Below are 25,332 nucleotides of genomic sequence, written 5' to 3'. Positions count from 1 at the left end.
AACTATATGGCAGTGGTCTAGGAGGGCTATTTTCTGCTTCAGCATAGCAATGCCTTTGTGGGCAAGGTCCATAAAGAAAATATTTAGTCTACTATGAAAGAATTTTAACTAGCTTGCACCAATCTCAGATATACTATAAATATACAACTCGAAATACTGACCTTTCATCTTGCCATGTTGAAAAATGCCACCGAGTCCCATTTAATGTTCTCTGTCATTGCAGGATTTCCTTGGCCAGGCCTGTTGTACATTGGGAGAGGTGGTGGGATCATTGGGTGGTCGTATGGAGAAGGCTCTTGGGTAAGAACTGCTCTATTTGGCTTCTTTCCTCCATTCGTAAAGCTCACATCCTTCCAGTGAGATAGATCATTGGTTCTCAACTCCAGTTCTGGGGACACACGCTTCTGCACATTTTGAATGTCTTCCTTTTTTAACACACCTGATTCAGATAATCAGCTTATTATGAGAGAGCACTATGAACCGAACAGAGTGTGTCAGATAAGAGAGACATGCAAAATGTGCAGAGCTGCCTGTTGGACCCAGGATGGAGTTGAGAATAACTGTGAAAGATCCCATTCTCATTTATCATCCAACAACTTCAATGTCAATGGTCTGTCTTCTAATAAATAGGTAACTGCAAAAGTGTTTATTTATTAAATTTTTTTGAGAAACTGCCTTTCTCAGCTAATCATATTTGATGCAGTTTAATCTTAAAATTCAAAACATTTGCAGTGTGGTGTGTACATTAAAATACAGTGCAAATTTACATGTACATTTATTCATTTAACAGATGCTTGTGTCCAAAGCGACTTACAATTGAGGAATACAACTAGCGATTCATCATAGAGGCAAATAAACACAGGAAGTGCTTGTAATACAAAGTTTCAGACATTGTTCAGATTAGTACAAGTTAGATGGGGGGATTAAGGAAAGAGAAAGCTAAGTTTTTTATTATTATTATTTGCAGTCAAATGTTGATGAAGAGATGAGTTTTCAGCTGTTGTGATTACACATGATGGAAGTCCAGCCAGAACAGCATTGTAATAGTCCAGCGACTCCAGCCTAGAAATGACAAGGGCCTGGACAAGACGTTGTGCAGCATGCTCCGTTAGGAAGGGCCTGATATTTCTAATGTTGTGTAATGCAAACCTGCAAGATTGAGCCGTTTTTGCAATGTGGTCTTTGAAAGTCAGCTGGTCATTAAAGATTACACCAAAATTTCTAACCAAACTTGATGGGGTAATTGTTGATTAACTTAGCTGGATGGTGAAATCAATCTGTAGATTTGGAGTGGCAGGAAAGACAAAAAGCTTAGTCTTTGTCAGGTTGAGTTGAAGGTGATGTTCCTTCATCCATGCCGAGCTGTCTGCCAGGCAGCCTGAGATCCATGCAGCTACTGTTGGATCATCTGGTTGAAATGAAAGATAGAGCTGTGTGTCATCATCATAGCAATGGTAGGTAAAGTCATGTGCCTGTATGATGGGTCCCAGTGATGTAGTGTATAGGGAGAAGAGGGGGGGTCCAAAAACTGATCCCTGAGGAACCCCAGTGACCAGTTGATGTGCTTTGGATACCTCCCCTGAAAGACCTACCTGCTAGATAGGATTCAAACCAGCAAAGTGATGCCCAGTGATGAGAGGGTGGATCTGATGATTCACAGTGTCAAATCTTTTGAGACAGTGTAAAAAGATGAGCAGAATGAGAAATGATGATTTGGAATCGGCTTTTACAATCCGCAAGGCTTAAGTGACTGACAGTAGCGCAGCCTCAGTTGAAAGTGCACTTCTGAAATCTGACTGGTTAAAGTCCAGTTGGTTATTTTGTGAAATAAATAATGTTGCCATGCTTTGTACATTGCAAGAAAACACAGTGCAAATGTTCTTTGCAGAATGTATACGATGAAAGGAATGCTGGGAAATCATCAGGGGATTATAGCTGAGCAAACTGTGACACTGTAAGAAGTTTGTGTGTTTAGTTGAGGATATAAAGTTCACATCGACTAATGAGCTGCTGCTCGCTATTGCTGCTCTTTAGTCTGACTCTGCTTATTAAAGTCTTTATTCCACCTCATCTGTACAAACAAACCTTTGAGCTTCCTGTATCCTTCCCATCGAGGTCGTATTGTCACTCAGCACCTGATTTTTTTAGGTTCCTTTCTGAGTCTACATTATTGTACCTCAGCACTTCCTCATGAAGGGAGGTAAACGCCTGCCTCACATACATTTCTCTGTACTTCGTTTATCAAAGCAGGCTCATTAGATAGCCAGTGGGAGTTCAGTGTCTCACTGCGGCCTGGGGGTCCATGCACTGTTGCTCCATTAGCTAAGCAGAGCCGAATGCCAGCACGCTCATTACATCCAGCTAAAGACAGACCACTGCTTCTGTTCAAGAAAATGAAGAACAACGTGATTTGTTTGTACATCCATGCTGTTTGAAATACTTGTAGCTTTGGTTGTACTTGCCACTAATGATATATATATATATATATATATACTGACCACCTGTTGAAGCAAAACAGGTGTAGAAACCAGAGATATATAAATGGCAAAACTGTCCATTTAGAGAACATGATGTATAACGTTTGTGTAGACGTTACCGTAGACATACACTCTCTCACAGAAGTGAGTACACCCCTCACATTTTTGTAAATATTTTATTATATCTTTTAGGGCTGAGCGATCAATTGCATTTGCGATAATACATAATAATAAAAACACGATTTTTCAACCGCAGAGGCTGCGATTACACTCTGTCACGTGACATGCGAGAGTAAAGAGGTGTGTTCGACTTGAAGATCGATCGGTGTATGACATCAAAATATGGCGAGAGAAAGCACAAGGAGACGTCCACTCTCTTGTAGCTGTCTCAGTATTTGATGACACACAGCGATTGGTCTAGCAGCGCTGCTTCAAGTCGAACACATCTAAGCAGTCTTCAGAGGAAGGATCAAGTTGGCACGCTATGTTGCCAAGTCCACAGTTTGCGGTCTTACATATCATGCAGAATTGACGCGCTACATGTAAATGATATCCTTTGTTGTATTTTTCTGTCCAAATAACGGAGTTCCTTTGGAATTCTTCAGCTTTTAAGAACTGCCGGGTTTTCCGGTAGTGGTTGGCGCTCACCTATTATCCTCCCTGTTTTGATTTCAGCGAATCAGTTTGAGCGAACTCAGACAACCTGATTAATATTCATGAAACCAGCAGCTCAATCATCCTTTATCTTATCAGTATTATTTGTAGTTTTCCCCCATTTATTTTATAGAAACACTAAATGACAAACAATATCTTAAGCACCACCACCAGACCTAAGTTCAGTCAACATGACAAATATGCATTCATACATGGTTATTCTAATTAATACTAAAGTTATATCACCATTTAATGCTAAATTATCATAATATCATATAATGTTTGACTGACTGATGCTAAGTGAGATATTTAAAAAAAACTGTGCCATTTTCCAAACATAAGCTTTATAAGTATATCAGATAATTAATATTAATCTGGTGAGTAAACTAAAAAAATTACAAGCCAATGGAGATTCTATTGCCAAATAGAGGGTTGATAATATTTACAACAATCAGTTGAATTTGATAGGTGTCTCTCACATTGTGCCACAGAAACATTAAAATAGTGTAGATTAGTGTACAATGTTTTATAATAATAATTTATTCTATTTAGTGACCATTTCATTCATTTAAGATATTTAAAATTGGGGGCATCCAAGTTATTTTACACATTTGAACATTTAAAAAAAAAAGTAACAATAGTTACTTTCCCTGGTAATTAGTTTCTTTTATAATGATGTAAGTCAGTTACTGTTTGTGAGAAGTAACTAGTAATATAACTAATTACTTTTTTAAAGTAACGTGCCCAACACTGCATACTATACAATGATTTATTACTTGTCTTTGTTGAATAATACAGAATATAAAAAGCTTTAAAAAATAATATCATATTAAATCGCAATCGCAATATTGTAAAAAAAAAAAAAAAAAAAAAAATTCGCAATTAGCAAAAATAATTGTTGCTCTACATAAAGATGGCGTAGGCTGTAAGAAGATTGCCAAGACCCTGAAACTGAGCTGCAGCACGGTGGCCAAGACCATACAGTGGTTTAACAGGACAGGTTCCACTCTGAACAGACCTCGCCATGGTCGACCAAAGAAGTTGAGTGCACGTGCTCAGTGTCATATCCAGAGGTTGTGTTTGGGAAATAGACGTATATGAGTGCTGCCAGCATTGCTGCTGCGGTTGAAGGGGTGGGGGGTAAGCCTGTCAGTGCCCAGACCATACGCCGCATACTGCATCAAATTGGTCTGCATGGTTGTCGTCCCAGAAGGAAGCCTCTTGATGCACAAGAAAGCCCGCAAACAGTTTGCTGAAGACAAGCAGACTAATGTAATGCTTTATTTTATTTATAGGCTATTATTTCAGCTTTTAGGGAATCGAATCGTAAGGATTCAATATTGACTTGATTAATTGATATTAAAAACGCCTAATTTATACTTTATCAACGATACCTCATTAACGACTCGTCCAGCAAGCATTTAAATCAGTATATCTTAAAAATTATGTTTATTTCGTGGCCACGATAATAATACAGAATTGGTTGGGTAAATTTCTGAGCACAGGTAGCAGGCTCTGGGCAAAGTTTTGACATGAATATTACACAACAGAAGACAGAAGCTTTCTTTATAAATGAATCAAAGTTTATTGGCTACTGTTACTCTACAATGCAACTAAGCTAAATAAAACCAAACACACACATACACACATATAGGCAATGGATTATTTCGATTTGAAGACAGTTAAAGTATAGCACTATTTGCTATTTCAAAAGGCATGCCAGATGCAAATCACGAACAGAGAACTTTATCTTTACTTTTAAAGATGAATGCAGCCAGCTTCAGTAAGATATGAAGATAGTTGTACATGCTTTGAGTTGTTTAGTTCCTTTCCGGGTTGAGGGAACCCCGGTTGCGGATTGGCTGCTGAAGTCATCGTTGAGTGATGTCACTGGGGAAACCAAGAGTGATGCAAGAGCTTTGAAGTCAATTAGAGTTCTTGGCTTCAGGTGATAGAGTTTCTTTGTTCGTAACTTTGACGACGTGGTTTGAGTCTGGGTGATCAGCCGGGTGTTAGTCGGTGATTTTCAAGCAGCGCGCAAAACCCAAAACCAGCGAGCAGAGCTCGGTATCCGTTTTTTAACGGGCTGATTTCCGTATGCCCACTAGAGGCTTCTCCCAATCGGATTGTGCCTATAGGGCGGAGCCCCGTCCCGCACGGCTTCTTTCCGTGCATACATTATCTGCTTAGTTATTTTGTCACATGAAGAAAATATCGAAAGCAGATTTCTATACGTGTTATGATGATAAAAGTTAACTTTCATCCACACCAACTTCTTGCCAATGAAATCGTCTCTCGTTCAACATCAAACATTAGGTATTTGACATACACGAAGCACATACCTTAATTTTATATACTACATGGTTAAGGCATCGATTAAAACATCCTACATTCTAAATAATCACACCAAGCATATGAAACTAACCCTAGTGACCTGTTTACAGGGTAAAATTATACATCAAAAGATTACAAAACTACCATAGGTTCCGCTTAGTGTTAAGCGGTCAGGAGGTCGTGTCCAGATCCAGAGGTCTTTGTCCTGTTTCTGGTTGAATTATGTTTAAATGATAAGAAACCACAGTGAGGTCCTGTTATCCTACAAACAGCTGCTTGGTTTGAAAGTGACTTCTGCTTGAGCTGTGCTTCAAACAAATCTAAACAATTTTTTTGGCCATGAAATTTTGCAAAAGTTTCGCTAATGTGACTTTTATAGTTAGAGTTTTGTAATAGCAATAGTAACACTGATACTTACTGTACCTCAGCAAAGTTGGATTGTAGATGGATAGCTGTTCTATAATGGCAAGGGTTACAAAAGCTGTTTTGGAGGCAATAAATTGTGGTGAAACCCCACACCTGCGCCTGAGGCCTGACAGGGGGGACCTTTAACAACCCTAATGACTGTTAATTACAGGTAATTACACAGTTCAATCACCCCGCCAATCGCGTTTGTGAGACGCTGCATGAAGGGAAAAAATGTTGCTATTTCAAGCACGGTTAGTGGAGTGCTTAGGTTTGTGTCTTGTGAGATGCGCTATTCTGTTCCTAATGTCTGCTTGAATAGTCTGTTGAATGACTCTGGAGATCAATCTAAAAGAGTATAGCACATTTGCAATTCTGTATGTACCTGTGTGTGTCAGGCAAGTGTTTGCTGAGAGCAATACATGCATGTCTGAAAGTGCAATCTGACGGGATACAAAAGATATAAGTGATATCACTTATATCGATATTGCTTGTATCACATGAGATTGCACTGTCAGGGTGATCAGTACCCCAACACAAAGCATCTCAGAATGAGAAAACTACAGACGGATCAGTTGGAATGGATGAAGCTGAAAGTGCACCATAAAATGACTTCTGTGTCATTAATAACAATGAGATCTCTCCACCGCTGAATTCAAGTGCTCTTACCTCGGCACCCGTGCTGAAGTGCACTCATTAAAGCCCAATGGACCATGCCACCCAGCAACTCACTGTGAACGCTTTCCACTAGAAAGGCAATATGTTGGATGGCTTTCCATGCAAATTTTGATATCAATACAATCATAACATGTTACAGAGTGTCATGATATTTAGACTCACTTGGTTTAATTTGCAGTGTTACACTTGGCATTGTATTATTACCGTCACGAATAGCTGCAAAACACTTTTCATACTCAAGCTTACGGTATTGTTGTAAAGGGGTAGTGATTTGAAGTTCTTCCACTTTTGGATGCAGTAAAACATATTTTAGTTGAAATTATTGTGATCTCATTTTATTGCGCTCCTGTTTGATGCATGTGCAGCCGCTTTTTCAATGAAGTCTGTGAAGTCTAACGAATGCTTGCTTGCTGTCAGGACAAGCCTTTTTGCAAAATGGAAATACTTTCTATAATTTACAGATAAGGATAAAACTTTATTGTAAGTTATGTGCTGAGGAAAATATGTTTCAAATGCATTAAGCAGCACACGCATCTGACAGGAGGGCAAGCCACTTGAAAATGTATGCTGCGTTAGTCCGAAACACTTAATATATTCCTTTTTTCTATAGCACTTCATACAATATAGATTATATCAAGAATTTAACAGAGCACATCTCATGTTTAGGACATTTCTTCCACAGGTGTGTTCACATTGAAAAAGTAATGAAATAAAATTCTTTGACATTTATGTTACAGTCTTTATTTTTTATAAATTGTTTTCTCTTTTATATATGTAAAAAAAACAAAAACAGCAAAGAATGTCTTTACTAGAAGAACTACAAATTTGTATATATTTTGCAATAAACTTCAAATTTCATACTTGGAAATAGTTTGATATTGTTTTTATCACAGTGATTTGTGGTTTAAGTTGTTTATTTGCTCAGTAGTACACAGTCTAGTATCTAGTTTATAATTTTGTAATTCGTCTTAGAGCAGGTTTGATTCATTGCCTAGCATACTATATTATTAAGAAAATGAATGCAAAAAATACTTCCAAATCCAAATCTGCAGACAAAGTAGGTGGTCACTGGCGCTCTAAACATCAAATATGTTCTGATTGGCTGTGAATTTTGTTTTCAGTGTGGACAGACAACAGTCACTGAAAACGTGACGCAAATGTGTGTGGCACACAGCGATGGTGCCAAGACGCTCTGGAGAGAATCATAGTTTGAGTAATGAGATAAAACACTGTGAATAATGACCGTTTGACTATCATATTGTTTCTTTCTAAGAATTTTAAGTAAGGTCCATTTCTTAAATGCGTTTCTATAAAAAACACTAAGAAAAAAGAAGCAGCACGTTACGGTTTACTTGTAATTATACTTGTTATTTCATTCAGGTCTCTGTCGACCGAGGGAAGATAATTACACACGCGCAGAGAGAAAAAAAAAACAGCCATTCCACTGCTTTGTCGCCAGTACTTAATTACCTTGCGCACTCAAGATGCTGATTGCAAATGCATGCATCTTGATTGAGACTTACAGGAGGAACTAAATGTCAAAAAAAGGTAGAATGGAAGCATTTCTTGTGTTTGATACAGAAAAGTCTATTCTGAAGCATCCTGGATGTTCTTGGATGAGACTTGAAAACTTAATATTAGAACAATGTTATTTGTCACATAGTTTATCACACATCTCTGTTGCTAAGAGACCAAGACGTTGTCGAAGAACCTCAGTGTATGTTTAAATATTTACTGTATAGGAGCGAGGAGCTGTTGGAAATCAGTGTTTCCCAACCGTTTTTGTCTTTTGAACCTTCACAGCTCTGCTAGTAATGCATTTCGAGACACTAAATCAGAAATGTTTTTGGTCACACTTTATTTTAAGATCTAATTCTCGCTATTAACAAACCAGTTACAGTAATTGTGTATTTCATCAGCTTATTTAGGATAATAATATCAGCTGAGACATGTGATAGGATAAAAGTAGGAAAGTGAAATGCATGCAAAAATGCCATTCACATAAATTGACAAAACAAATTATTTCTTTGTTTCTTTGAAAACTTTGTGTGTTAGGGCTATTTACTAACTACAAAAAACATATACTGTGTGAATAACAATAAAATATATTTTAATTAATTATTTTTTAAATGTTTTATATCTTATTCTTATTTTGTAGTCATATGCTTATTTTACTGTATATAACTGCTGTATATAACTGTTTTATAGGGTTAACAAAGCAAACAAATAAAAATAACTGGAACCTGCCCAAATAGCTTGTATAATAAACTGCCTCAGTTAATCTGCAGGTGAATTCGTAGTCAGTGCAGAATTGTTTAAGATTCTCAGCTCTTATATCTATTTATTATACACAACCAATTTCATTATAATGTTCCTCTTGAAATACAAAAAAATCTGAATGACTCCCCTGAAATAGGTACAGGTACATCTAAAAAAAAAAATAGAATATCATGAAAAAGTTCATTTTTTCTTGTAACTTACTTCAAAAAGTGAAACTTTCATATATTTTAGATTTATTAAATGTAAAGTAAAACATTTCAAAAGTTTTTATTTTTATTTTTAATTTTGATGATTAGAGCTTACAGCTCATGAAAGTCGAAAATGAGTATCTCAAAATATTAGAATATTTACATCTGAGTGTCAATTAACAACCATCTCTACAATATAATTTCCGGGTATCTCTTGTTCTTTGAAACCACAATAATGGAGAAGACTGCTGACTTGGCAATGATCCAGAAGACGAACATTGACGCCCTCCACAAAGAGGGTAAGTCACAGAGGGTCATTACTGAAAGGTGTGACTGTTCACAGAGTGCTGTATCAAAGCATATTGACCACAAGCTTGAGAATACTGTCAAGCAAAGCTAACTCAAACACTTGTGAGAGCTTCACAAGGAGTGGACTGAAGCTGGAGCCAGTGCTTCAAGAGTCACCACGCTCAGACGTCTTCAGGAAAAGGGCTACCAAGCCACTTCTGAACCAGAGACAACGTCAGAATCGTCTTACCTGGGCTGTGAAGAAAAAGAACTGGACTGTTGCTCAGTGGTCCAAAGTCCTCTTTTCAGATGAAAGTAAATTTTGCATTTCATTTGGAAATCAAGGTCCCAGAGTCTGGAGGAAGAGTGGAGAGGCACAGAATCCATGTTGCTTGAAGTCCAGTGTTATGTTTCCACAGTCAGTGATGATTTGGGCTGCCATGTCATCTGCTGGTGTTGGTCCACTGTGTTTTCTGAAGTCCACAGTCAACACAGCCATCTACCAGGAAATTTTAGAGCACTTTATGCTTCCTTCTGCTGACAAGCTTTATGGAGATGCTGATTTCATTTTCCAGCAGGACTTGGCACCTGCCCACACTGCCAAAGGAACCAAAAGCTAGTCCAATGACCACGGTGTTACTGTGCTTGTTTGGAGTCATTAAAGACTGTTATTTGAGTTTACACCCTCGTCTCGTGTTCCTCGTGCATTCTTGCTGTGTGCACCGTGACAGTGGAAACAGTGATACTTTTTTTTCAGGATTCTTTGAATAGAAAGCATTTGTAACCAAGTATCATTGATGTTAATAACACTATATTTATATTATATATATAGGGTCTATGGACTCTATTAATAGTGCTTATTTTGTCAATTTTGGGGCTTGACAGGCTCATAGATCGGGCCCAGTTCTAATAAAGTAACTAAAGCAATGTTCACTTTGCTGTTTGTTGATGACAGATCGGTTCCACCCAGAGCACAATGGCATAGCCCCAGTCCAATTACATTCACTTAAACTCTGTACACATGAGAGAGCGTTCATAAACCTTAATCAAGACTTCATCCACCGAACTCTCTGTGCAAGAGTCAATTCATTATATTACCAACAGCAGAAGAATCCATCAGAGAGCCTGATCTACACGAGCACCAGCATACTGCTGGGAAACATTGTGATTCTACGGAAGAAGAGATTTTCTTTGCTTTGTTTTCACATTAAATAGATCGTTCTTATGAAGCTTGCTACATTTTATCCTTTTGATGTAGAAAATAAAATGTTTCATGATGTGTCATGTCAGTTCTGTACAATATTATTGTCCAAGAGACACATTTATGACCTGAATACTCTCATTTTGTAATCCACAGGGGAATTCCAGGGAAGAAATGTGGTACAATTATTGTGAAGGCCGAGGAGCTTAGCAACTGCAGGGTAAGAGCTAATATTGATCATTTGAATTCAGGTCTTATTTATGCCCCATGCTTGCTTATGCCCATCCAAGCTTGGCTAATATCACTGCCACTGCCAGTTGCCCATAGACAACATTTAGACATATAATACAAAGTATAAACAAAGATAAAAATAATCAAACACAATAAAATATATTTATGTGCTGTTAATTTTCTTGTAGATTTGTATGTGTGTGTGTGTGTGTGTGTGTGTGTGTGTTTGTGTGTAGAGTGGCATTGTTAACTTAGCAACATGCTAACGGCAAACTGTGTTAAAATCAATCATGAGTCAAGTCTCCTGTGCAGTTCCATCATTGATTTTGTAATTTAGATTTTTTTTCAGATGAAATCTGTCTAGTAGAGCATCACATTGTTAGCTTAGTATGTATTTAATGTATGTTATCATTGTTGGTGAGCTCACCAAGCAAATTTCCAACAACTAGGGTGTTTGGCAATAAATAAATAAATAATAGTAACATGCTAAAGTCAAAACTTTATTAAAATCAGTTAAGAGCCTATTCTGTCGAGTGCTTTTAGTTTTGCTAATTAAATTTTGTGTGTAGTAAAGCATCAAGTTGTTAGCTTAGCAACATGCTAATATCAGGCTATTAAAATCAATTATAAGGTGAGTTTTCTATGTACCTGCATTAATGTTGTTATGATTTTTGAGGGTCATACTTTATTTTAAAGTCCAATTTTCGCTATTAACACACTATTAAACCACAACTTTTGCCTCAATAAACTCTTAATTTGCTGCTTATTAAAAGTTAGTAAGGTAGTTGTTAAGTTTACAGTAGGTTTGGGGATAGGATTAGGGATGTAGAATATGGTCATGCACAATATGTGCTTTATAAGCAGCCAATATGTTAATAGCCTAATAGGCATGCTAATAAGCAACTAGTTAATAGTGAGGATTAGTCCCTGTACTGAAGTGTTCTCATTTTTAGTTTTGCTAATGAGATTATGTGTGAAGTCCAGTTTTTAGCTTAGCAACATGCTAACATCTAACTGCTGAAATCAGTTCTGTCCAAGTCTGAAGTTGTGCACTTGCGCTATTTGTGAGCTTCACAAAGCTGTTTCAGATCAGTTACTATGAAATTACATTTCATAGACTGCTGCCTATATAGTCAGGAGAAAGAAAGGCAGCTTGCTAGAAGCTAATCTCATTTGGCTTCCCAGCATGTCTGTTAAAGTCTATTCAAAGTAGCCTCTTTATTTTAGTTAAAACACAGGATTCAGTAATAGCATGCGTGATGCGCCAAGAACTTCAGCTGTACTCACACACACATAAATGCAGAAAGACCTCCGCATTGCTATGGTAATTGTTACATTTGTCTTTCACAACAGGGATCAATAGACCTTATCCCATTCCCTGCTGAAGCATTGCATCTCACATAGACAGTGAATGTGTCTACATAAACGCTTGTCAAATGGATTTCTGATTAGGCCTTTTAGCCTTGCCATCTGGGTACAGTAGTCAAACAAATGTAACATGCCAAGCTGTTTAGAATTTGCATAATGTTAGCTGTCTAGAAACACTGAATGGCCAAGTACATTTATACTGATATTGTTGTCCCAATTGCTTTAAATCCACACGTACACTCCCGTTGCCCTCATAACCTGCTTTTCTAAAACATTCTCGCCCTGCAGGAGTCTGTGATGATGCAATTTTGTGGCAACAAACTGGACAAAAAGGACTTCTTTGGCAAATCGGACCCCTTCTTAGTGTTTTATCGCAGCAATGAAGATGGAACGTGAGTAATACAGACACACAGATTCTTTCCTGTTACACTATTCACAGCATCAATCTCATCTCAAGCCTCTGTGTTGGGGAAATGGCGTTCCATTGAATTCCTTTAAGTTAATACCCATAGTCCTTTGCACCTGGATCAGCAGGGGTTCTTTTGGAATGGAACAATCACCCCTTATCTAGTTCATTCTGTTCCTCAATAATTCCAGATTCCTTCACTCAGTGAAAAAGGGGTTATTCAGCTTTGAAAAATTTATAGAAATATTAAATATTTAAGCTACGCACAGTACAAAATAATTGTGTATGTATCAAATAACAATCCAATTTATCTAAAGTACAACTATTCTGTATATATATATATATATATATATATATATATATATATATATATATATATATATATATAATATATATACACACGTGTTATTTGTTTGTCATTTTTCAGTTATAATATAATATTATTCAGTTATTAAAGAGGATTGATTGAACGAGAAGTGCATACATTTACATTAAATGCTCGATTTAATATATTTGATTTGATATTTTAAATTTGTGTAATTATTTTTTTTTTTTTGTGCGATCACCACTAAATTAGCTAATGTTTCCATTTGTTTCCTTATAATAATATGTAGGATCATGAATCACCAGTCATCTCTAAATGTATTACAATTTAGCAGTAAGCACACTCACACACACACACACACACATCTTCTCCATACTCTCAATCATGTTGTATTCTTTTGGAATCAATTATGAGTCAAGTCTTCCATGTACTTCAAGGGATAGTTCACCTAAAAAAGAAAAATTCTATGATGACGTTCCAAATCTGTATGACTAAATGTCTCAGAGCTTTTTCTCAGTGCCAGCATTCTTTTAAATATCTTCTTTTGTGCTCTGGTTGAGCACATTTTTGGGTGAACTATCCCTTTAATGTGAGTGAGTGAATGAGTGAGTGAGTGAGTGAGTGAGTGTAACATAGTCTCATCCCAACTCGTCACATGTTGGTGAGTGAGTGAGTGTTTCAAGAGTTACTCAAGAGGTTCCATTTCAGTAATGATGCTGCTTAGTCAGACAGTAGACAGGAAGGCTGCTCACTAGAAGCTAATGTTGTCTTAATTTATTGGGAGTACAGTGTCCTTACTATTCCCAACTCTGAGAAGAGGAGGAAAGACATAACCGTTTATGTGTGTATAAGGCTATAGATAAATATTTTAAAATGGATTTCATTTTTTGTTTTTCCAAAAAGCTGTTGGTGTTTGAATACTAGAAGGCTGAGATGGATCATTACTTGGCATATATTTGTACCGACCTGAGACCACCTCAGAGCAAAGCATAATATTTTTAAGATCATTTATTTTAGCAACACTAAAACTTACACATTTCAAAAAGAGCCTTCACCCACCTTAACCAAGAGGACATGAAGTAAACAGTGTGTGTGTGTGTGTGTGTGTGTGTGTGTGTGTTAGTGTGTAAGAGAGCAAATAGGAAAAAGGCCAATATTGAGCTGTGTACTGAGCCCATAACCGAGCTATCCATTCATGTCTCTGTCTTATAAAGAACAGAATCTGTTTTTTAAAGTAAATCCTGTGGTGATTTGAGAGAGGTATAGCTCAAGGGCCAGCATCAGAAGTCTAACCAAATATGTCATACAATTGCTCAGTTTCTGAAACAGTCCTGTTGATGCTTAGCAATAAAACCAATACAAATTTCCAACAATAATCACTTTTTTGGACAGTTTTCAATATTTTTGTACAGAAATGAGTTCTGTGCAGCTCCACAGTGAAGTCTGCCAAGTAAAGTGTGATTTCAGCTTAGGCAAACATGATATTCACCTATTTTTTGTGTTAAAACCAATTCCACTTATAAGTTTTAAACTCACATTAGACATGAATTATGTCTTCAGACTATGGATGTCAATCGATTTTAACATTTTAGCACACAATTTTATTAATGCATTGTTACAAAAAAAAAAACTAAAAAAACAAGCAAACAGGCTTGTTTAAATATTACACTTTCTATGAATTATGACACTCAGGTAAATGTATGTGATGTAAATTTATGCAATGGTATTCTTTTTACTCACACTACAAACATAGTTTATATACTGACTGAATCAAAACACTGTTATTGAAAATCTGTAATAATACAAGAATGAGCAACTTTCATCAGACTATTTACGTACAATATTCTTTACATGGGTAGAGATGCAGTCTCCTGCTAGTATTCATATTAGCATTCTTTGAATGTTTGTGTTTAATTTGTTTGTCTCTGATTATGATAAAATTCCTCTATAGATTGGAATGACATTCGAGAATGGCTTTACTTGTGATAAATTACCTTTTCTCTGTAAAGAGGGTCATTATTAATCAATTTATTGATACACAAATGTAATGCTACAGCTGTTTCTCTGAGACAGGGAAAGTAACCATTCTTGTCAGTTCCAAACGTTCTGTCCAATTTTTTAAGTCAGACTGAAAGGAATGAATCCATTCCAATTTCAAATAAGTGGACAATGTCAAATAAGTCAACTTAATGCATTTATCAAGACATTTATACATTTTATTAAAACAATTGTATGTGCTAATGTTTGATTTCAAACACATCTTGATTTGATGACAACACATGCTATACATATTTTCGACTATTATCCTGTTATTTTACAGATTTACCATTTGCCATAAGACAGAGGTGGTGAAGAACACGCTGAACCCTGTGTGGCAAGCTTTTAAAATCCCCGTCAGAGCCCTGTGCAATGGCGATTATGACAGGTATGGAGTGTTTTGTACTGTGATTGGTTTGTTAGAAATTGGTGTGTGTTTTAATTGGTTGTGGTAAACAATAATTTATTGCCATAAAGTGCTATGTTTGATCTATTCACATTTGAACTCTATTTTAACTATGGTTATGTTATATACTCACACTTCACACATCAATTAAATCTTAAAGTCGAGGTTACTTGGTTAGTGTACAGCTGGCCCAACTGTTGTTGCATTTAACTCTTTCCCTGCCAGAGTTTTTTTTTTTTTTTAGTAGGCAGCTACCAGCAGCATTTTTGATCATTTTCACAAAAGTTTAATTGCCCCCGAATATTTTGTTGTATGACCTGCCAGAACTAACTCTATATGCTTAATTAATATCTACATGTAATTTTTGAATAGGAGAAATTACCGTATTGACCCGAATATAAGACAATGTTTGGTAGCACTTTATTTGTACTTCCCTGGTACATACATGGTAAATATCTTGTACCTACAGGCAAACGAGTGATAACACAAAGTACTTACATGAAGTGTATGTACATGGTGACAAATAAGAAACACGGCTGTACTTAACAGTCGTACATGCATGGTAATTAGTTTGCACATACAGACAAGGGTGGGTAAGAACGGTCGCTTACAGGTAGTGCCCGTACATGGTAACTAATTAGATACTTTACTGTACTTATTAATGTGTATACATGGTAAATATGTAGTACTTATGGACAAGTGGGTACAAACAGGCAGGTCCTTACAGTATCCTTATATGGTAACTAATAAGACACATTACTGTACATACATATGTAGCTGGTAAATATGTAGCACCTACGGAAAAATGTGCTATTATGTGGTAACAAACAAGACACATACTGTACTTGGTATACACGGTACGCTTGGTAAGTCCTAACCTTACCTAATAAAAAGAGGACTGTTTTTCAATTGCTTCTGTAGGACTGTTAATGCTAAATTGCTCTCCACAACAGTGCTTACAAAGTTGGAAGAACTGGTATTATGTGGTAACAAACAAGACACATACTGTACTTGGTATACAAGTGGTAAATATGAAGTACTTACAAACAAGTGTCTGTTAATGTTAAATTGCTCTCCACAACAGTGCTTACAAAGTTTGAAGAATTGGTCATTTCTGTGTAATGTTTACGAAAAATGGTGCACTTTATTTTACAGTCCTATTTCCATATACTTACTATGTAAGTACTTGTGTATGGACATATTAGTTAATGTACAGAATAAGTTATGCAGTACTCAAGTTGGGGGTATAAACATAGACCAAGGTACTTATTGAGTAATTGATGGTAGATGGTACATAGTAAGTAGATGGAAATAGGACTGTAAAATAAAGTGCACCATTTCACATAAACATTATACAGGAATTGCCAATTCTTCAAACTTTGTAAGCACTGTTGTGGAGAGCAATTTAACATTAACACACACTTGTTTGTGTCACATGTCTGTGTTGAGTTTCTGTTTTTGACCTAGTTTTTGCCTGTCTTGTTAAGTTCATCGTCACCACCTGTTGTTTCATTAATTATCCCATTAGCCCCTGGGTTTATAAATCCTGAGTTTTCCCCATTTCAGTTGCCAGTTATTATCTATGTTACACGTTTTTGAGTGGATTGTTATTAAAGACTGTTATTTTGGATTATCTTTTCCTGATCTCATCTTCCTCCTTGGAGTTCCGTAACAGAATAACTGTCCAAAACAGTTTGAGCGGCGTTTTTCCCCTTTTTGTTTTGTTACATTTTTTCCATGGACCTTCCCCCCGTAAAACTTCTCTGCCTGCAGCAGGAAGATCACCCGCTGGAAGCTCACACCCTGGACTTCATTCAGCTCGCGTGCCTCACTCACTATCCGGACCGCTAGAAAGGCACGCGTTCTAGCGGGTGGTCCTAAAGAGGATTTTGCCGCCTTTGTGGAGTGGGTGCTGGTACAAAAAGACTCCGCGTTCACCATCGGCCCTGTGGAGGATGATTTTGCCGCCAGCGCCACTCCACCACTGCCAGAGACCAGCCTACCACCAGCGAATGATGCCACGGAGGTGTCGCACGAACCCACCGCAGACCTAGGAGTTTGGCACGCCGCGATGGAGGAACTTGGACCGAGGACAAGGTTGGAAGTTACCATCACCCTGGAGCCTACTTCTCCACAATGGTCTGACCAGGTGTGTGAGCCGGCTACACCGGTGAGTGCTGAGGGTGTGTTAGTGGAGTTCGGGGATGTGGAGTATTGCCCCGCCCACACTCCCACCGCTATGAACGAGTATGAACTGGCCTCTGGTGGTTATTATGAGGAGCTGAAGGACATTTTTTTCTGTGAACCTGATTGACTTTTTTGGAGAGATGAGCCCTAAGCCCCCTGTTTCTCAAGATACTCCTGTTTCTCCAGTGACTCCTGTGTCTCCTGTATGTCCTGAATTCATGCCCAGCCTCCCACTCCTGCCTCCTCACTTAGCCAGTCCTTCAGCCCCATCATCGCTGCTGTCCTTCAGCCCCTCTGCACCTCTTACTGGCCAGCGGGATATGCCGAGTGTCTTCAGGCCATCACCTCCATCCTACACAGAGGATCCCTTGTCTCCGCCTCTAGCCTCTGTGCCCCCTGCTCCACCTCTGTCAATCGACACTTCGGCTCCACCTTGGCTCCTCCCTCCCTCGGCTCCACTGGAGACCATCGGCCATACGACTTCTCCGGGCTCCTTCGTCCATCCGGCTCAGCCTTGGTCAGTTGTCGACCTGCCTCCACCTGCGGCTTCGGCTGGCTCCTCCTTCCCCCCGACTCCGCCTTCGTCCTCGGTCCCATCAGCTCAGTCTCTGAGCTCTGGATTTCCAGTTCCTCCTCGGACGCTCTTTGCAGCGGCTCTTTCTCGGTCTCCAGGACCATCGGCTCCTCAGCTCCATCTGGGTCTCCATCAGGGAGGGCTACATCTCCGTCGGTCGTCCCCAGGGTGTCCACGACTGTCAAGGCGTCATTCTCACCATGGATCCTTCCACCTTCCACTCCCCCTTGGACTTTTATTTTGTTCTGTGTTTGGTTTGCCCTCTCTCCTGCTCCACTCCCTCCTCCAGAACCCCCACCCTCCCTCCTCAGTTTGAACTCTTTACGGCGTGAGGACACACCTTTCTGGGAGGGGGCGATATCTGTCACATGTCTGTGTTGAGTTTCTGTTTTTGACCTAGTTTTTGCCTGTGTTTTGTTAAGTTCATCGTCACCACCTGTTGTTTCATTAATTGTCCCATTAGCCCCTGGGTTTATAAATCCTGAGTTTTCCCCATTTCAGTTGCCAGTTATTGTCTATGTTACACGTTTTTGAGGAGATTGTTATTAAAGACTGTGATTTTGTTATTCTTTGCCTGATCTTATCTTCCTGCTTGGAGCTCCGTAACAATTTGTAAGTACTGCATATTTACCACGTGTATACCAAGTACAGTATGTGTCTTGTTTGTTACCAAATAATAGCAATAGTAGGAGGTGCTACACATTTACCATGTACACACCATTAGTATGTACAGTAATGTGTCTTATTAGTTACCATATACGGATACTGTAAGGACCTGCCTGTTTGTACCCACTTGTCTGTAAGTACTACATATTTACCATGTATACACATTAGTAGGTACAGTAAAATATCTAATTAGTTACCATGTACGGGCACTACCTGTAAGTGACCATTATTAGCCACACTTGTCTGTATGTACAAACTAATTACCATGCACGTACGACTGTTAAGTACAGCCGTTTTTCTTATTTGTCACCTTATGTTACCACTCATTTGCCTGTAGGTACAATATATTTACCATGTATGTACCAGGGAAGTACACATACTGTAAAATAAAGTGCTACCCAATGTTTTTTTTTCTTGGAAATACATCTGAAAAAACGCGATCATCTTATATTCATGGTCTAGACCAGGGATCTCCAACCCTGCTCCAACCCTGGTGCAACACACCTGTCTGTAATTATAAAGTAGCCCTGAACACATTGATTAGCTGGTTCAGGTGTGTTTGATTGGGGTTGGAGCTGAAATCTTCAGGATGGTAGCTATCCAGGAGCAGGGTTGGAGACCCCTGGTCTAGACTTTGACATGTCAATAATGCACCTACAACAATAGGTGGAACCAAATACGCATAAAATGAGTGTGCCATGAAATACGTAAAGTAACGAGTGTTGTAAAGATCGCGAGTGAAAACAAAAGAAAAATAAATGCTTACAGTGGCATGAGTCTTGACTGTCATGTTAGCCTGATGGGACCAAACTTCCTCTGTATGTGATTTTAAAACGCAAGACAGTACCCAGATTTGAAGACTACAATAAGATTTCACTTCTACTGTTAATCAAATTTCGGTATAGGCTACTATGAGATGGATAGATGAATATGGATAAATGTTATATAATTCAGATGGGCTACCTGTTATTTTTATGGTATATCAAAAAGTGTATATTTTTAAATGTAATTGTTGGCACATTTTACCAGTATTTACCATACTTTCAAAGCAAAAATTAAAAGAGGAAAAATATGCAATATGAAAATAATTGAAGATTTCTTTTTTTCCCTTTTCTCAGTAAAACACAAGTTTTCAAAAAGTCTTTTTCCAAAAGGTTCATCTGGAAAAAGGGGGGTTGTCTTATAATCAGGGTCATCTTATATTCGGGTCAATATGGTATTTTACAGTTAAAAATAATATTAAGAGACATGAGACAACATAGAAAAGAATCCCAACCGCTACATTGTATCCAAGAAGCCTTCATCATGAGTAGCTCAAACAGGGCTCTTGCTGTATGGCGATAAAGTGGGATGCTTCCTTACGGTAGCGGCACTCACTGATGAGCATCGATCAGTACCATAACGCACTTTCCCACACAATGCCTAAGCTTAATCTCTGATTGAACATGTGGGAAACGAAAGAGAGAGACAGACAAACGGATAGGAAGAGCGCTGGCCGCCCAGTGGAGCCTGGGATGCGAGATAAGCCAGCGCACGCGCTCTAATAAAGAATCACGGAGTGTCTCGCTGATGATAACACTGAGAATGAGTGCTAAGGGATGCTGTGGGGATTGGGTTGTTGTTAGCATGTGTTGCGTTAAAGCTCTGTGTAATTGGCAGAGCTGTTCTATTTGAACCGTGTAAACTCACCACTCGCCTGTCACGCCACGGACAGCAGGAGCTGTAATTATTTTCTGTCAAAACGCACTAATCTGGCTCTCTAATCCTAGTACGTTATGTGAAATATTTTTAATTTGTCTTCCTGAAGAGAAAGTGCCATGTAAGTAAGAGTAAACTGATTTTAGATAGATTCTAGTTATAATTCCAGGAAAGTTCTGATTCTAAAAATCTAATGGGCTACGTTACAAATGTTCTAAAAAATACGCACAAACATAATTTGAATTCCATATTACATACCAAATCACTACTTTAAGAATGTCAACCATGAATATCCTCCACATACAGCACGATTTACGTCATATTGTAATTATCAAATTGAATTATTATAGTTATTATACTTACAAAACAAAAATTGAGCAAACTGAATTTTATGAAAGTTTCAACTTTCCACTTAAGCATCTGAAGTAAGTTCCTGTGATTTTATTATAGCACTTGACACCTGCTGTTCTTTGTTCTTCAAGGTTTGAAAAGAGAATAAAGAGGTTAATTTGTGCAGCATTTTAAGTATTTTTCTGTCATCAACAATAAAGCCGTACACATATTCTTTTTTGGTGCAATGATTATTAGCATGGAAACAAATCATTTCTAAGTCCAACGACATGAACAGCTCTGTAGTATCTCAGCGTTGTCATCTCATGAATATGGTAATTCCAACATGACATGAACACAGCTTTAGGCTAGTAAATTATATTACTTTAGAACAGTTAATTAGAAAAGATTTCTAATGCATGCATCACTGTTACCGTTGTTGAGTGCATGCAGTGTATGTGCTATGGAATTAATTATACATAAATGATACATAAAACAATAATACAAAAACACATCACAATGATATAGTGCATTAAATCATGTGGCTTGTTAAGGAGAGGTCTGCTGTTACTTTTCATTAGTGATCAGAATTACAATTTCATCTAGCAGACAAAATAAAACATAGGCTTATGGTGAAAAAGAGAAAACTGTCAGAGTGGACAGATCAGACTTTTCTCATAATTCTCAATATACTGTATGTAACAAGGTATGTGATGTTGTCTTGAGCTGTATTCAAATTAATTTTTCAAATTCAAATCACACAAAGGATCTCTCTCTCTCTCCCACAGAACGATCAAGGTTGAAGTGTATGACTGGGATCGGGATGGAAGGTAATTAACTGTTAAAAGTCACATGAAGCTTAATATATTCACCTGACACATCCATTAATTTATAATGTAATGTACTGATAGCTAAATTCTTCTCACAGTGACACAGTAAATGAGCATGAAATATTCTTATGCTCAAAAACTCCAGCATTTTAATTACTTTTTTGGGTCCCACATTGTGGCCCTAATACCTGTTTACTTCCATAGTAACTATATGTGTACATAGTATGTAACACCGTGTAAGTACACATTGGCACATAGTATCTACAGCTGTGATATTTCTGTAACTACACTCATGTAATAACCCTCAGAATGGTAAGTGTAAGTACAAAAATTTGTAACGGTAACAGCACTTTTTTTAACTTCACTAAGTACTGGTGTAACAGGAATTATATAACTACATTTTGTAACAACAATATGTATAAGAGTAATTGGAACAATTTGATCCAGGGGGTGGAGATGGGTAGGTTTAAGGATGGAAATGGGATCCAGGGGGTGGAAACGGGTAGGTTTAGGGATATGTAAAGTGGGAGGACTTGGATATCGAGTTGGTGCACCACTGTAATACCAGTGTACTTACATGGTAACTCCTCAGGAACTGCCCATTTAACATAAAGTGTAACATTCTGGACACCAACCACAATTTATACTGTATGTAAAGCCTAACTTACTGGCCGCTGCTGTGTAACATCATGGTAATGGTAAATCCATAGGAATTGTTTACTTAATATAAAGTGTAACACTTTCTTTACCAAAAAGTGCTGTTAGTCCTGTTACATATTTGCACTTTCATTACCAAAAAGTGTTGTTACCAATGTCCTGTTACACATTTGTACTTACACACCGTTCAGTGGGTTGTTACATATGTGTAGTTACACAAACATTAGAGCTGTAGATTATATGTGCCAATGTGTACTTACAGTGTGGTTACATACTGCGTACACATCTAGTTACTATGTAAGTACACAGGTATTAGAGCCACAATATAAAGTGGGACCCTTTTTTGTTTGATGCGAATTGGTGATTTTGCAAACTGAAAAATGTCAAATAATATGCTATGATTTATGCTTATGGTCAACACATTTATGAAAATCAAATATAGATGCAAAAGCTCAAAACACACACTTTTTATGCTTCAGAACTCAATAAGGCACTGAATCCACACATACAGAAAATCAATTCCTCTTGATTCCTCTTGAAAATCAATTCCCTAAAGAAGACATAGAAGGAAAAATGATGTCAGTGCTTTTGCAGTTGCTCGCAAAACTCGTATATTATGAAGTGGAAGGAAAATTTCAGTGCTGTTTTTGTTGAAATGTATTATATATCTTTGTAAAGCCTGATCAGTCCATTACATTCATTTCCATAAATGAATGATTGATTTTAAGAGATGTGGAGGGTGCTTTGATCTAAGATAATTAATTGTTTTATTTTTAAGCGTGCTAAAAGGCTGAGTACTGTTAGAACATCAGAACAACATTTATCAGAGCCAAATAAGCTAATTGTGAAACAAATGTATTGTTATCCATGCTGACAAATCTGAGTATATGTGTGTTTAAACAGTCATGATTTCATTGGAGAATTCAGCACAAGCTATAGAGAACTGTCAAGAGGCCAGTCACAATTTAACATGTATGAGGTAATGTTATTTTATTAATCTGTATTTTATGAATTTACAGAGCTCAATAACATGGTATTTTTTCAGAAAAATGTTCACAGTATAACAAATACACTGTACCTTACAGAATATTACTCGTATTACAAGTAGTCTGCATCTTTTGACTTAATAAGTGAGAAAATCATGAACATCACAGCCTATAAGGTAAATTATAAATGCTACTAAATGTTTTGTCCCATATTTCAAAATTTCTGTACGACTGGATGATTAGAACGAATAGTAGTAGTGTTCTGTCACGTGAGAAAAGCCAAAGGAAGCCAAGTTAGTTGTAGAAAAATTACCATCCAATCACAATTTGTTATCAATTAACTTCTATTATATATATATATATATATATATATATATATTGGCCACCCGTCCCGTATTCCGCTATGAGAAATCTGGTCACCCTAACTTTAAATAACTTCAAGAAACTTAAACAAACATGTGAAAAATAACAATCTCAGTGTACAAGTATATCTGAATTATTCAAATTGCTTTTGACATTTAGCAACACAATTGATTTGGATATAACATATTTTTCCACTTAAGTAGATGTTCAGATGGCTTGCATATGACAGACCAGGTCTAGAGCACTTGTAATGTTAGTCAAGGTGCTTGTCATGGTCATTTTTCTAGTCTTTTAAAAAAAATTGGCAGAATAAGAGTTTATAAGAAACTATTTGAAGTTTAATATATTGTTATTCAGAATAGGATTTTAGACCAGTATTTTAGAATGTAGATAGATATATTAATTATTTCATAGAGACACCGTAAATACTTATAATAGCTGTTTTTGTGCTACTCATAGACAGGAAAATAAGGGTTTTAGCAGACTTCATTCTACATTTTACTAGTTTTTATTTATTTTAATTTTTTCCTTAACATGCTGCCACAAAGTCACAGAGTTGGAGATGAACATGGCCATTGTTTAAGTTAAATAGTCTCAAAAAAATCAAGCAAATCTAAATACCAAAACAACAGAGATACTTCAACTTATTTTCTTTGAAAATATTAAACAACTTTTGATGACGGGTGATATAAAACCAGAAAACCTTGTGTTTTCTCAATTAGAGTGAGTAATTTCACACTGTCATTTAAGAGAAACGCTCAACAACGTGAGGATTTAGAATCACAGATCTAAAAAGATGTTGGCAGATGATCCCGTCCCCCAGGCTCTGCATTTGTTCATAACTCATTCAGCATTAGTGACTGGGAAGAACAGAGACCTTATTTTATATTTTTATATATGTGGCTCACGCTTTTCCATATGTGAATAATCATCACTGTTGTGTTTGGTCTTATACTTGTCAAAAATATTTCTCTAACTACTTTCTTTCGCCAACATATTTCTCTAGTTTTCTTTCTTTTTTCTCCTTTTCTTGCATGCACAAATAAACTCATGGGGACACTCATTTATGTATCATTAGGGATTGGACCAATGAATTTAACAATTCTGGTTCCAATTTCATCTACTGGTTCTACTAATAAGATAAGATAACAAGGTTTTTCCTCTGCTGAGGTGGTGTAGTGGTATAGGAGACTAAGTGCAACTTAAAAATAAAGTGAAGGGATCCATGATCAGTTTATTAATTCAAAACTAAAAATGCAACTGGACGAATTACTTCTAAAAATGACAAACACCTAGATATTTTAGAATACATTGACATGTTTAAAATGCTGATCAAATGTGACAGTAAAAATGTACATTAAATTGAAATGCATTTGCAGAAAGCATCAAGCTATTTATTTCCTTCATTTTTGTTAATTTTTTATTTCTAACAGTTGTTTGTTACACAGTATTAAAAAAGGCTATAAGGAAAGAAAATAATATTTTCAGGCAAATGTCAACACATTAAAAAAGGCAAATTCTACAAAGCTTAAATTTAAGGGGTGTTGTGTCACACGCTGCATTCATCTCAACTATGTAGCATTTATTCAGTCTCATACAAATTCTATTATTACATAAATAATTATAATCACTCATTTTCTATGCACAGGTCATAAACCCCAAGAAGAAAGGCAAAAAGAAAAAATATCTCAACTCTGGAACCGTAAGCAAAAAATTTTCGTGTGTTGGAGAGGAACTAAAATTAACATCATTACTATATACAG

General features: G+C 37.1%; 1 protein-coding gene across 1 annotated transcript in view; it reads left to right on the top strand.

Annotated features, from left to right (window-relative positions):
• Positions 1–25,332, top strand: part of LOC306861757 (copine-8) — a 118,482-nt gene that overhangs the window by 63,453 nt on the left and 29,697 nt on the right. The window contains exons 6-12 of the mRNA XM_079404218.1: positions 224–300; positions 10,662–10,725; positions 12,393–12,496; positions 15,156–15,260; positions 21,522–21,563; positions 23,124–23,199; positions 25,218–25,271. Of these exons, the coding sequence (XP_079260344.1) occupies positions 224–300; positions 10,662–10,725; positions 12,393–12,496; positions 15,156–15,260; positions 21,522–21,563; positions 23,124–23,199; positions 25,218–25,271 (522 nt within the window). The remainder of the gene's footprint in view (positions 1–223; positions 301–10,661; positions 10,726–12,392; positions 12,497–15,155; positions 15,261–21,521; positions 21,564–23,123; positions 23,200–25,217; positions 25,272–25,332) is intronic.

This window comes from Barbus barbus (assembly GCF_936440315.1).
Source record: "Barbus barbus genome assembly, chromosome: 42".
NCBI lineage: Eukaryota > Metazoa > Chordata > Actinopteri > Cypriniformes > Cyprinidae > Barbus > Barbus barbus.
This window is presented reverse-complemented; position numbering and strand designations above follow the sequence as displayed.